The sequence below is a fragment of the Mytilus edulis genome, chromosome 8 (assembly GCF_963676685.1).
Source record: "Mytilus edulis chromosome 8, xbMytEdul2.2, whole genome shotgun sequence".
Lineage (NCBI taxonomy): Eukaryota > Metazoa > Mollusca > Bivalvia > Mytilida > Mytilidae > Mytilus > Mytilus edulis.
In genome coordinates, this window is record NC_092351.1 from 59434949 (window position 1) to 59448301 (window position 13353).

At 31.9% G+C, this 13353-nt stretch overlaps 1 protein-coding gene across 1 annotated transcript in view; it reads right to left on the reverse strand.

The window, feature by feature from the left end:
- Positions 1-961: 961 nt before the first annotated feature.
- Positions 962-13353, reverse strand: part of LOC139486007 (uncharacterized) — a 189958-nt gene continuing 177566 nt past the window's right edge. Inside the window, exon 49 of the mRNA XM_071270688.1 lies at positions 962-1213. Within this exon, the coding sequence (XP_071126789.1) occupies positions 999-1213 (215 nt within the window). The 3' untranslated portion in view covers positions 962-998. The remainder of the gene's footprint in view (positions 1214-13353) is intronic.

Below are 13353 nucleotides of genomic sequence, written 5' to 3' on the forward strand. Positions count from 1 at the left end.
GAAAACAAACAAGAACACACAAATCTAACATTGACCAATTAACCATGAAATTGAGACCAAAGTCAGTTGATACGTGTACTAGCTTGACCAACATGTACATCTTTAATACATTCATTCCATACACCAAAAAATTGAAGTATAGCTCAAGGAACTTGGAAAATAAACCAAAACTAAAAATCATAACATTGACCAATGAACTATTGAAATTTTGGAGAATACATAGTAGGTAAGCCGTAAAACTTGTGTCTGATCAGTTTTCTTTTTAAACAATAAAATATGCTTTACCTAATAAAAACATTGAAATGAGGTCAAGTTCATATGAAACCTGCCAGACCGGCATGTTCACCTTACAATCATTCCATACACTAAATATTATAGAACTACTGCTTATTGTATCTGAGAAATGGACCTTATCATATAACATCTATTTTCCACATGAGGATCTACACAGTTTTAAGGAATCACCTAATACTAAACCAGATATGTATTTATGATATTTTTTTATCTGTTCAGTGATTCTACAGAAATAACAAAGAACATGCAAAGTGGTGGCAGTAGACCAAACTGTGGTTAGCGACATCAAATTCAGATGATAAAAATGAAAGCCTGAAATGACATTTTTACATTTTACAAAATGGATGAAATAAACAAAAAGTTCAACAAATAACTAAAAGTGGCTAAAGATTGTACAATATGTATTAAGCTAATGCAAACACTGATGTACATGATGTAGTTGGCGTTCAACTGTCCATTTCTGGTGAATTATTTTTTTATTTACATGTATACTTTTGCTCATTTATACTCATTTGTTATCTACATGTATGTACATATTGGGAACTTAATTGTTATCCATTACACATGTGAAAAACACTTATTTTGTACATATAAATATTCACTTTTAAAGATTCATTAACCTTCTAGCTTTAAGAATAGTAGTGAACTTAATTTAACACTGTTGTTAAGTAACAATATCAACAATCAATACTGTCCCAATATCATTATGAGTCTGTTTCTCCACTGGTTTCTGTCTCATGTTTTGTGTCCAGTTGATATATAGAATTTTCAAAACCACCAGGAGTTCCATTCTGGTTTGTATGTGGCTGTCGTCTTTTCCATAAAACAATCCCAATTGTTGGGAGGGCTAGTGCCACAATAAGACCAATGATTATTCCTATTATTGCACCTGAACTAAGTCCATTCTTGCTTGGAGGAGCTACAACGGCAAATCAATTTAAATTGGTTAGTGAAAGAAAGCTTTTTCAAATTTGAGTGTTAAATGGAATTAAATTTAATCGTAATAATTCTATGCAAAATTCCTAAATTGGAATGTTTTATAAGAGTCTCTATCAATAATGAATAAATGTATAAAGATACAGTTTTTACAGTTGCATGATAAACTGCTTTAAAACAAAATAATAAAACCAAAGACAGAAAGAACGCTTTATTAGACAGACAAAAATACCATTTAAAAAAAATTGCATTCCTTCCCTTTAAATCAGAATTTTTTCCAATGTTTTATTATTGTGCATAACCATGACAACGCAACAGGGTTATACTCACATAATTTAAACTCTCATTTTTTATATATATGAATAAAACAGAAGTTTTTTCAATATTGCATAAATTAAAATCGCATCTAGTTTATTAGTAAAATGTATTGGAATTGTGTGTACGCAAACAAAGACATTATGACACAATTACACACACTAGAACTGCATTGATTGATCATACGAAACAAGCTGCATACTAAGGTGGTCATGTATGGGGACAGGCAGTCACACATGAACAACATCTACCTAGTCCTGGTGACTGGGGATGGGTTAAGGAGAAAACAGATGAGTTATAGATTTCCACTTAATCTGAGTTTTGTGGTAATAAGCATTGTGTATAAGTATCATGGCATTGGTTTTAGGAAAACATACAAGAGAACTGTTGATTTTATTTGTGTTTAGTCAACATGTGGTTAGTTTGAACTCAGTTCTTCATTGATGTCATCTGCATCATCTTATGACATCATTTAGAAAGAAAACATCTTCTTACAGGTTGTTCAAAAGAAGGATTAAAATTATCTATATATTGTCTCAAAATTTTATAAGAAACAGATTCCACAACCAAATCTTGTGCAATATGATATTTATCTACTCTCAACAGGTAAATTTGAAATATTCAAAACGCCTAGCATTTTATATTTGAAAATTTAACTGTCTCAAGTGAATAAATATTGTTCACACTTGATGCAGTTGTAGAATCTATATTTATCAAGCACACTACTGTGTACACACATATTTCAATACATGCCCTTCTATTGTTTACATTATTTAGCTGTATTCCTTTATTTTCTAGAATCATATGTTTCCAAGTCCTACGACACTTGCTGCACTAAATAATAAAAGGTTAAATCTTTCATATTTGAAATAACAAAGGTATTTTTATTAATGTTAGAAGAAAACATAATTTATACACAGCAGTGAACTTTTTTTTCATGAAGGATTTTTCAGTTTTTAACATAAATCATACAGGATCTGATGGATGTAAATATGGTCATATAAAAGGCCACACTGTGACTTTGAAATGAAGAACAAAAACAAAAGTGTTGTTAATGGGTTTTTTTTTCGTTTGCATTTAAGGATATTGTGTCATAAATTGAGATATCATATTCTTTGTTTTCTTTTATAATTAAAGAACCTGTGTGCGCACGCTGACATACCCCACACTCTAACATTGTCACTGGACAAAAAAAATCTCACCAGAATCCTGAGTTCAAAGACTCATAACTCTACAAAAGTCAACTGATAATTTTTTGGTGGATATGTACATTAACTACCAGTTTTTATGATATTCTGTTGTGTGGTTTCAGAGGATTTATCATTACAAACTCTAGTCTTGCAGTTGTATATTTAGGTCAAAATTCTAAGTTAAAAGTGGCACAACTCCTAGAAAAAAATACCATAATTTCTTGTTGATAATGATTATGCTCTATAAAATTTGTTAATGTGGTGTCATAGGAGTTGCTACGACAGGACTGACGTACTGCAGTATGTTGAGGTCAGTAACTTTATATGGGGCATACATCCAAGAAAAAAAGTTAATCATAATTTCCTGTCGATATGCAAATCTACTTAAATTGTCTGAACTGCAAATTCTAGCTTTTTTTTACCTACATCAATTTTATTCTAAAATTTGTCAGCAATACTACAAGTTACATAACAACTTGTGATTCAGTAAGATCAATATACTACTAAGATAGCTGTATCGTTTAAAGAAAATCAAAGTTGATTTGAAAAAGTTATGAAAAAATTAAAGTGTACTATCTAAATTTTGTCCGAACTGCAAAACCTAGCTTTTTTTACCTAGATTAATTTAATTCTTAAATTTGACAGCAATATAACAAAAAACAAAAAGACCTAAGAATCAGTTAGCGTTACAAATATCTAAGATAGCTGCATAGTTTTATAAAAATCCAAGTTGATTTGAAAAAGTTATTAAAAAAATTAAAATGAACTATCTCTATTTTGTTCGAACTGCAAATTCTAGCTTTTTTTACCTTGATTAATTTAATTCTTAAATTTTACAGCAATACAACAAAAACAAAAATTGACCTTGGATTCAGTAAGCTTAATATACATCTAAGTTAGCTGCATAGTTTGATGAAAATACAAGTTGATTTGAAAAACTTATTTTAAAAATTAAAGTGTACTATCTCGTTTTTGTCCGAATTGCAAATCCTAGCTTTTTTTTCCAAGAGTACTTTAATTATGAAATTTTACAGCAATACAACAAAAAACAAAATAACCTGGGATTCAGTAAGCTTAGTATATATCTAAGATAGCTGCATAGTTTGAAGAAAATCAAAGTTGATTTGAAAAAGTTATTAAAGGAATTAAAGTATACTATCTCTATTTCTTCCGAATTGCAAATCCTAGTTTTTTTTACAAAGATTACTTTAACTCTTAAATTTTACAGCAATACAACAAAAAACTAAATGACATGGGATTCAGTAAGCTGAATATATATCTAAGATACAGATGGGTGCGGTCCTAACCTTGACGAAAGTTAACTTGGAGCAGACTTGTTGACTGCTTTCTAATTTAAATTTTTTAAGCAGACAAGCAAGTTAACATCGTCGTTGGTGGTCCAAACCAAAGGTCTGCTTTTTTAGGACTGCTGCAGACCTATCGACAGGTCTGCTTCAGATCAGACCTATGAACAAGTCTGCTTTTGACCAGTCCTAAGGACAGGTCTGCACCAGACCAGACCTGTGGACAAGTCTGCTTTTGACCAGTCCTGGGGAAAGATCTGCCCCAGACCAGACCTGTGGACAGGTCTACTCCTGACCAAACCTGTGGACTGGTCTGCTTCTGACCAGACCTGTGGACAAGTCTGCTTTTGACCAGACCTCAGGACAGGTCTGCTTATGACAGATTATGATCGTGTTTAAGAGTTTTCATATCAGACTTGAAATAAAATATGTAAACAACATTTGCATTGTTTTTTCCTAGATAGAAAATTTCTTTAATCGCTAAACTCTACTAGATATCAAGGATTTGTATAATATACAAATCCTTGTAGATATAATACAAAATTTGTATTTGATATATTCTTATATACATAAAACGATGGCTATACAATCACATAGAGTTATCATAAAGGAAATAATAGTGTGTTTTTTTTATTAGAAGGCGGATAGAAAGGTTACCCGACGCATCGAAACAATATTCTTATATCATGGGATATCATCATCATTGTCGACGTTGCTTCGTTCCTCGTTTTTTAACTGTCTCTTCCTAAATTTTACTTAATGCATTTATACATGCATGGCTATTTCATTGTTATTCAACTTGTTTGCATTGGATTTACTATTCTATTTTCCGCAGAATATTCTAACGGAAATTGTACAGTGGCCGTTGGCATACGGTGTGGTAAAACAATCAACAATTTCGTCAAATTCATCAGATTTGCCGCGAGATTTATCTTTGCCGATTAATTGATCATATACATGTATACACATGTGCACTTGAATGAATTAGTTGCCACTTGACGTTTAACTACAAACAAAAGCAATCAACCGACATAATAGATTAACAGTATACTATTCCCAGAAGAGAACCTCATATACTTTTTTTTTTATTAAATAGTACAAATGAATTCAGACATGTCAGTGTTTGTAATTTGATGATGCGGCCTAACAAATTTGTTTTGCACACCATCATGAACTATTATATCTAGTGACTTTTCTATATTATGAATACAGAGATGAAATGCTGACACTCTCAATTTATGCGAAAAAAAATTTGCATTAATTGTTTTCAAATATTATTGCTTACATGTACATTCAGGATCCTACCAAAATGTGCACATGAGCGCCAGCAGAAGACATAAAGGCGCTTGATACAATTATTTACAAAAAAAAGTGCACATATGGTCAGTTTCGGTCAAATAATTTTGTTGTACAAGTCAGCATGAGGTATCAAAACTACTGAAATTTTGTTATGTATCAATATTTTGAATTATTGCTGGCACCCTAAAATTATGCGAACAAAAATTTGTTGTTATTGTATTTCAATATTGCTATCCATTGTATTATATATTGAATGCTGACATAAAAAATATGGCTGATTTACTATGCGGGTATATCGATTTACAAATTAAAGTGTACATATAATGCATATGGTCAGTTTTGGTCGATGCGGTCAAATAATTGTGTTGTACAAGTCAGCATGAGGTATCAAAACTACTGAAATTTAGTTACATATCAATATTTTGAATAAAAGGAGGACATACTGGCACCCTAATTTTATGCGGACAACAATTTGTTGTTATTGTATTGCAATATTGCTGTCCATTGAATTATACATTGAATCCTGACATACAAAATATGACTGATTTACTATGCGGGCATATAGATTTACAAATTAAGGTGTACATATGGTAAGTTTTGGTCGATGCGGTCAAACATTTTGTTGTACAAGTCACTATGAGGTATCACAACTACTGAATTATTTGTACGTATCAATATTTTGAATAAAAGGAGGACATGCTGGCACCCTAAATGTATGCGAACAAAAATTTGTTATTGTATTGCAATATTTCTGTCCATTGTATTATACATTGAATCCTGACATAAATAGTATGGCTGATTTACTATTCAGGTATATATATTTACAAATTAAAATGCACATATGGTCAGTTTTGGTCGATGCGGTCAAATAATTTTGTTGAATATGTCAGCATGAGGTATCAAGACTACTGAAATTTTGTTACATATCAATATTGAATTAAAGGAGGACATGCTGGCACCCTAAATTTTTGCGGACAAAAATTTGTTGTTATTGTATTGCAATATTGCTGTACATTGAATCCTGACATAAAAAATATGGCTGATTTACTATGCGGGTATATAGATTTACAAGTTAAAGAGCTCATATGTTCAGATTTGGTTGATGCGGTCAAATAATTTTATTGTACAAGTCAGCATGTGGTATCAAAACTACTGAAATTTTGTTACGTATCAATATGTTGAATAAAAGGAGGACATGCTGGCACCCTTAATTTATGCGAACAAAAATTTGTAGTCATGGTTTAAATGATGCTTTTATTTTGTATAATAAGTTCTATCCTGAAATTAAATTATTGCTGATTGTGGCTGCATTGATCAAGGATGTATAACTAACAAGGACGTACTATAAAATTAACATCAAATATACGTCTTTTCAAAGATATACATAATAAAGTGCAAATATGGTTGAATTTGATAGGTACATGTATAGGAATATATATTCAGTGCCCGTTATCATTGTAACCAAGATCGTTTTTATAATTGATTATAGATTGTCAGATCACAGATAAATAATTTGTGTTACAAGCAACGTTTTATGCGTACTTTATTTTCAAATATTTGTATTTAATCCTGTTTATATAACGGAAGTATTAATTTTACTTTATTTTCGATGTTTATACTACGAACAAAGATATTAAAAAATAGTTTGTTTAAATCGATGTAGAACGGTCCTGGTTACAAGTTAACTTAGTGTTGAGCAGACCAGTCAAAAGTTAACTTGGGAACAGGTCTAGTTTTGATCGGATTTTTCAAATTAAAAGTTAACTTGTGTTAAATTTGTGACAGGACTGGTTTCGAAGTTAACTTATGTTAACTTTATGGCAGGTCTGGTTCGAAGTTAACTTATATCAATAGCGGACCTGTTTCCAAGTTAACTTTTTAGCAGACATAAAAACAGTCCTAGGACCAAGTCTGCTTCTCAAGTTAACTAGATTTTGGTCCTAAGACTGCTCAGAGCAGTCCTAAATCTGGTCATAGTTTAATGAAAGTCCAAGTTGATTTAAAAAAGTTATAAAAAAAAATCAAAGATGCCTATCTGAATTTATATAATAATTTTTCTTTTTACCTATTGTAAAATTAAATTTCATTTTACAGCAATTATTTAAACTACCAAATAAGCTTGAATTTTGTAAGATCAATATTTAATTTAGTTTGATGGGCTGATTTTTACACCAGTCAAAACTAAATTTGAAGGTCAAGACTAGTCAAGACAGGTCGAGACTGGTTGAGACTGAGTCGAGACTAGTCGAGACAGGTCGAGACTAGTCAAGACAGGTCGAGACAGGTCGAGCCTTGGTCAAGACCATTTCAGACTACACAAAGATTAGCAAGTACTGAATCAGACTAATTAAGTAAAGTCGAGACCTAGTCAAATACACTTAAGTACAGTGAAGACTAGTCAAGTAAAATGTGTGCTCGATTTTACTGGTCGGGCACAAAAAATGGTCAGTTCAGACTCTGAGCAGTTTTTAATGCAGGCTTGTGATTTTAAAATACGCCAGACGCGCGTTTCGTCTTTATAAGACTCGCCAGTAACGATCAGATAAAAACAATTACAGAGCAAAACACCTACAATGTTGTAGAGCATAAGTGACCCAACATTCCCAAAAAATTGTGCCAAATACGGCTAAGGTTATCTTTGCCTGGGATACGAAAATCTTAAGTATTTCGAATAATTCATACTTTTGTAAACAGTAAATTTATAAAATAAAATTGATATTCATGTAAACACAGGATGTATTATGCGTCTCTTTCTTTGATTGTTCTTATTCTTTTGATAAAAGTTGGTGTCATAAAATCATCTTATGAATGTGTATCGTGTTTACGTATTCAGTTTGTAGTTACTCCCCTATAAGTAGAAAGTGTTAATAGAGCTCAGTATTCAAACATGTGCTTTTCTACTTCCTTATGTAGTCCCTTTGTCACCTCAAAAACCACTAAGATATATTTTTCACTATCGACCTACCCTTCATACTAATACAAAAAATAAAATGGAAAACTACCTCATCATCTGTAATATTGTTTTCATATTACATTACTACAACTTCGCATATTGTATGCAACCGGGAAGTGTAAGGATTGTCAATGTATAATTTTTCTTTTTTATTCAGGAAGTGAACTTGAGGTCAATGATGAATGATCTAAAAGAATATCATGAGAACAGGAAGTTTAAATTTGGAATTTTTATTTATGTTTTAAAGTTATTTTTTACCCCCACAAAGCACTAACTAGTGATATAAAAAGTAAAATTACAAAAATACTGAACTACAAGAAAAATTCAAAACGGAAAGTCCCTAATCAAATCACACAATCAAATGATAAAACACATCAAGCGAATTTCAAATGTAGAAAATGGTAGATTGAATCGGTCTTATAGCACTAAATCTTTCACTCGTATGAGAATCGCGTCAAGTAACCTACCGTCGTAAATAACAATTTGATTTCTCAAGAAAGTTCAATTGTAAAAGTTATTGGTAATGTAAATATTTAAGTTAATTAAAACGGGAATAAGAAATAGTATACATGTTATAATACTCAAACGTAATTTCATATACGCGAACGACTGTGTTTTCTTTTAAGGATAAATGTTATCATCGACCTACGTTCTATGTCAAAAATACAAATTCATGCAATAGAGAATAAAAGAAAATAGTCAACTCAGAAAAGTTATATCATTTGTACGTAAGACAGAACAGAATAAGTACAAAGCACAAATATGAATTCACAAACAACATGAACATACGACAATCAATGAATCACAGAAATATTAATGTGTTGAGTTAAACATGTGTGTGCACGGACATTTATCCTTACAGTACAATAACCAAGAACAGAGGTATAAAACACAACGTAAGGAACACACTAGACAAGTTTAAGTAAAAACTAGAAATAAGACAAAAGGCATAAACTGTCCAGCTTATACATGTTATAATAGACGTAATGGCTCAAAAAGAACTGTAAGAGTAACTTCTAACGAATCCCAAGATTAGAATACCAATCAGTTAGAAAGTTGGGTTTTTGTGGCGTTTGTGTTGCTTAGAATTTAGTTTTCGGCTCATGACTTTAGATATCACTTTGCTGTTTTTCACTCCTCTTTCGTGAGAAGTCGAATGTTAAACAACATCTTTATTGCTGAAACGGGTTTACATAATACATGATTTGGTAATGAGACTAGTGTTATTGCACTTTGATTCAATCAAAAAGCTCCCTGAAACTAACATTATTTAGATGCTTGATTTCTTGATTGACAAATTATTTGTTACGTGTGTTTTTGTTTCTATGTAGCAACATTCCACATGTTCCAGCAGCTCCTGCATTCGGAGAATATATTTTCCAGTTGATACAATATTCCCGGGCTTGTATTTCAAATAATTATTTCCTTGATAGAGGGTTGTTTCTCACAAGGAAGCTAATTCACCAAGAGTTCCAAATAGTGCAGTTGAAATCACCCCTTTGTGAATGTTCCAGACGCCATCACAATTTCGTTGATTAGTACTGTTATGGAAAATAAACTCATCATATATACTAGGATAACATTTTGTTATTACGCCAGACACGCGTTCTGTCTGCAAAAGACTCATCAGTGACGCTTCACTTACCGAATTAGAATATTTACTAGGTTCGCAACAACATGAGCAACATGACTGGTTCCACAATTGTAGTAAGACTTCCTTACCATTCAAGAGCATCTGAGATCACCCCAGTTTTCGTGGGATTGTGTTGCTTAGTGTTAACGTTTCTCTGTTGAGTTTCGTGTACTAATTGGTTTTTCTTAATTTTTTTTTTTTTCTCTGGCGTTGTCAGTCTATTGTCAATCTATGAGTTTGAATGCCAATCAGGTATTTTTCGCCCCTCTTTTGCAATAAAATATTTTTTATACATTTTCGTTCACCTGTCCGAAGGCAGGAGCCTGTTGTTCAGTGGTTGTCGTTGTTTGTTTGTGTGATGAGCAGGTGTTTCACGTTTCTCCTTCTTTTATATAGTCTAGACACTTGAAAAGAGATTTGTTTCATTGGCAACTATACCACGTCTTCCTATGTGTGTAATCTCTCTGCAGGTTACATTGTGTTATCATGAAACACGGCATTTTCTGTTTGCAATTTTCTCATTCAAACCATTTATATGTATACACTTACAGTACATTTTTTTATGATTCTAATATAGCTGTATATATATATATATGATATTCATTGATATTTTTCAACATTCGGAATAATTCTTATAATAGAATGGCATACAACTACCAGTGTAAACAACGACATTTCCGGAACCTTATCGTTTAAGTAATCAATATGAATAATTGAGGGTATGCAGTTGACAAACATAATCAAAAAGAAAACATCGTTAATTTTAAAACAGTTGATCAAGCATGTACATGATGTACATGGTTTGCACAAAAGATCATTCAAGCTGGACTAGATGCGTATTTCTACGTGACATGTTTTTTTTCCAACCACATATACAAGTGTTGTACAACTTTTAAAACGGATATATTTCGATTTGCGCGTCACTGATGAGTCTTGTGTAGAGGAAACGTGCGTCTGGCGTACTAAATTATAATCCTGGTACTTTTGATAACTATTTAAACCACTGGGTCGATGTCACTGCTGGTGGACGTTTCGTCCCCGATGGTATCACCAGCCCAGTAGTCAACATTTCGGTGTTGACATGAATATCAATCATGTGGTCATTTTTATAAATTTACTGTTTCCAAAACTTTGGATTTTTCGAAAAGTAAGGACTTTCTTATTCAAGGCATAGATTACCTTAACCGTATTTGTCACAACTTTTTTGGAATTTTGGATCCTCAATGCTTTTCAACTTTGTACTTGTTTGGCTTTATAAATATTTCGATTCGAGCGTCACTGATAAGTCTTATGTAGACGAAAAGCGCGTCCGGCGTACTAAATTATAATCCTGGTACTTTTGATAACTAATTATTCTGCCGTTAAAGTAACGAAAAAGGCAGATAATGAATCAGAGCTACTCATGTTTGGAAAAAAATCACAATGAAAACAATACGTAGATCTTGTAAAAATTGTCCGTTTTGATGAAAACAACACATTTGATTATGTGCAAAAAATTAGGATCTATTTGAAAAAGTGAATCCTAGCAAGAAGTCCACTACAAGACCATCAAATAGTTGCTTCAAGTGTTTTGAAATTAAAGAGAACAATGTACACAAAAGTATACTGTTTGAACGAGGCATTGCAGTGCTCGACCGCTTATGTATTCATTGCTGCGTTTGTATACAGGCAGTATGACAACGACAGGCATACATTAACGGTTTTAGATGATCAAAAAAAACATATGGATATTTTCAAGTCACTCATTACAAGGAATTTCCGAAGTTTAACAATAGTTACCTTTTGAAGAATGTGCTTCGAAAATTAAGTGTGTGTATATATAATGAATACGGTTTAAAACCTTTAGTAATATATGAAATCAATTCGATAAATAAGTGTTATACCGAAAACGCTTTATATAAAACTATGTTTGATATTTTTGAACTAAGAAGGCATCAGATAACATAAAATCTAATACTGAAAATTTAAGATATGCCTCAGAACAAAACAACGTTTCACTATTACTTATCCTTTAAAATACTTCAACATGTTCAATCTGTTACAGTATTGATGGTATCTTTTATTTTTATAGATAAATCGTTAATTGCATTATTTATTCCTTTATTTTTAATCAGTGTTGCCATTGAAATTTCTCTACACTTGAAATAAGGTCGTCATTTTTCCCTCCTGGTTCCAACATGTCTCAATTATAATTCATATCAAATTGATAAAGGAAATGACTGAGTATTGTTACAACACATTTGTTGATGTTAACAATAAAGGAACCAAGTACCTTGGGTAACCAAAGTTCATGGTCAAGTTTTGATTGTTAATTGTTTTTGTTTTTTTCTCTTGTGCTTAATATTCCTGGTATTTCTGTTCCGTATAGATTTGTTCGCAGTTCCATACAATAAGTCTATATTATATGTGTAACATTTATTACCAAAACTTGTTTGTGTTATTGGTTCTCAATGCGTTTCAACTTTGTACTTTATTTTGCCTTTTTTTTTTTACATTTTATCATTTGAGCGTCACTGATGAGTCTTTTATAGACGCAACGCGCGTCTGGTGTAGATATAGAATTTCAATCCAGGTATCTATGATGAGTTTATTTAATGGTAACAATTTTATTATTTACATATCTAATATAACTAATTTATCAAACACGTTCCTAAAATTATGTCATGAAAAGTCATAAAATCACACAATGTATAAAAATCAATCATATCATTCTGGTCATTTGATGATTCGTCACGATTGAAAATAGTGTGTATGTTGACGTTGTGAATGAACCCCTTGTTGTTTTGTCTTTGAGGATTTTTTTTTTTCGATTTCAGAAATCAATCCTGCTGTGACTGCATCTTCACCTCAGTCTCAATTCCGTGATATAAACTAATAGGTTGCTCATTTATGTTGGCACATGGTCCTTGGACGCTTTCAGACTGATTAAGAACAGCTGCAGGTATTCCTTTTTCCTGCACTGCACTTTTGTCATTTGCAAAATGTTTCAGTAGTAGATTTGTATTCATAATATAGCATATACTACTGCTTGAAACTATCAGGATAATGAATAGAATACACCCAGTCCAGATGAAATAGTTTATGTAATCACTCTCATGTATTTGTTTGCCTACAGCAAATTAACAATCCACTTACACAGAGTGTTTAACATGTAATACATGACTTCATATAAGTACGTTGTAATATGTAACATATAATTCAAATAGTTTAAAACAAAAGCATACACTCAAATATAACCTGCATCCAACCTTTTTTATAGGGTGTGTATGTTTAGTCTTGTTTTTATCCTGTTCGCTGTGTTGAAGAACAATTGGTGACCTTTGGCTGTTTCTGCACTTCGGTCGTGTTATTTTCTCCTTGACAGAAATTTCCCAATTCCATTCTCAAATTTATTGTTCGTCTTTTCGTTTTTGTTTTATCTTGGTGATG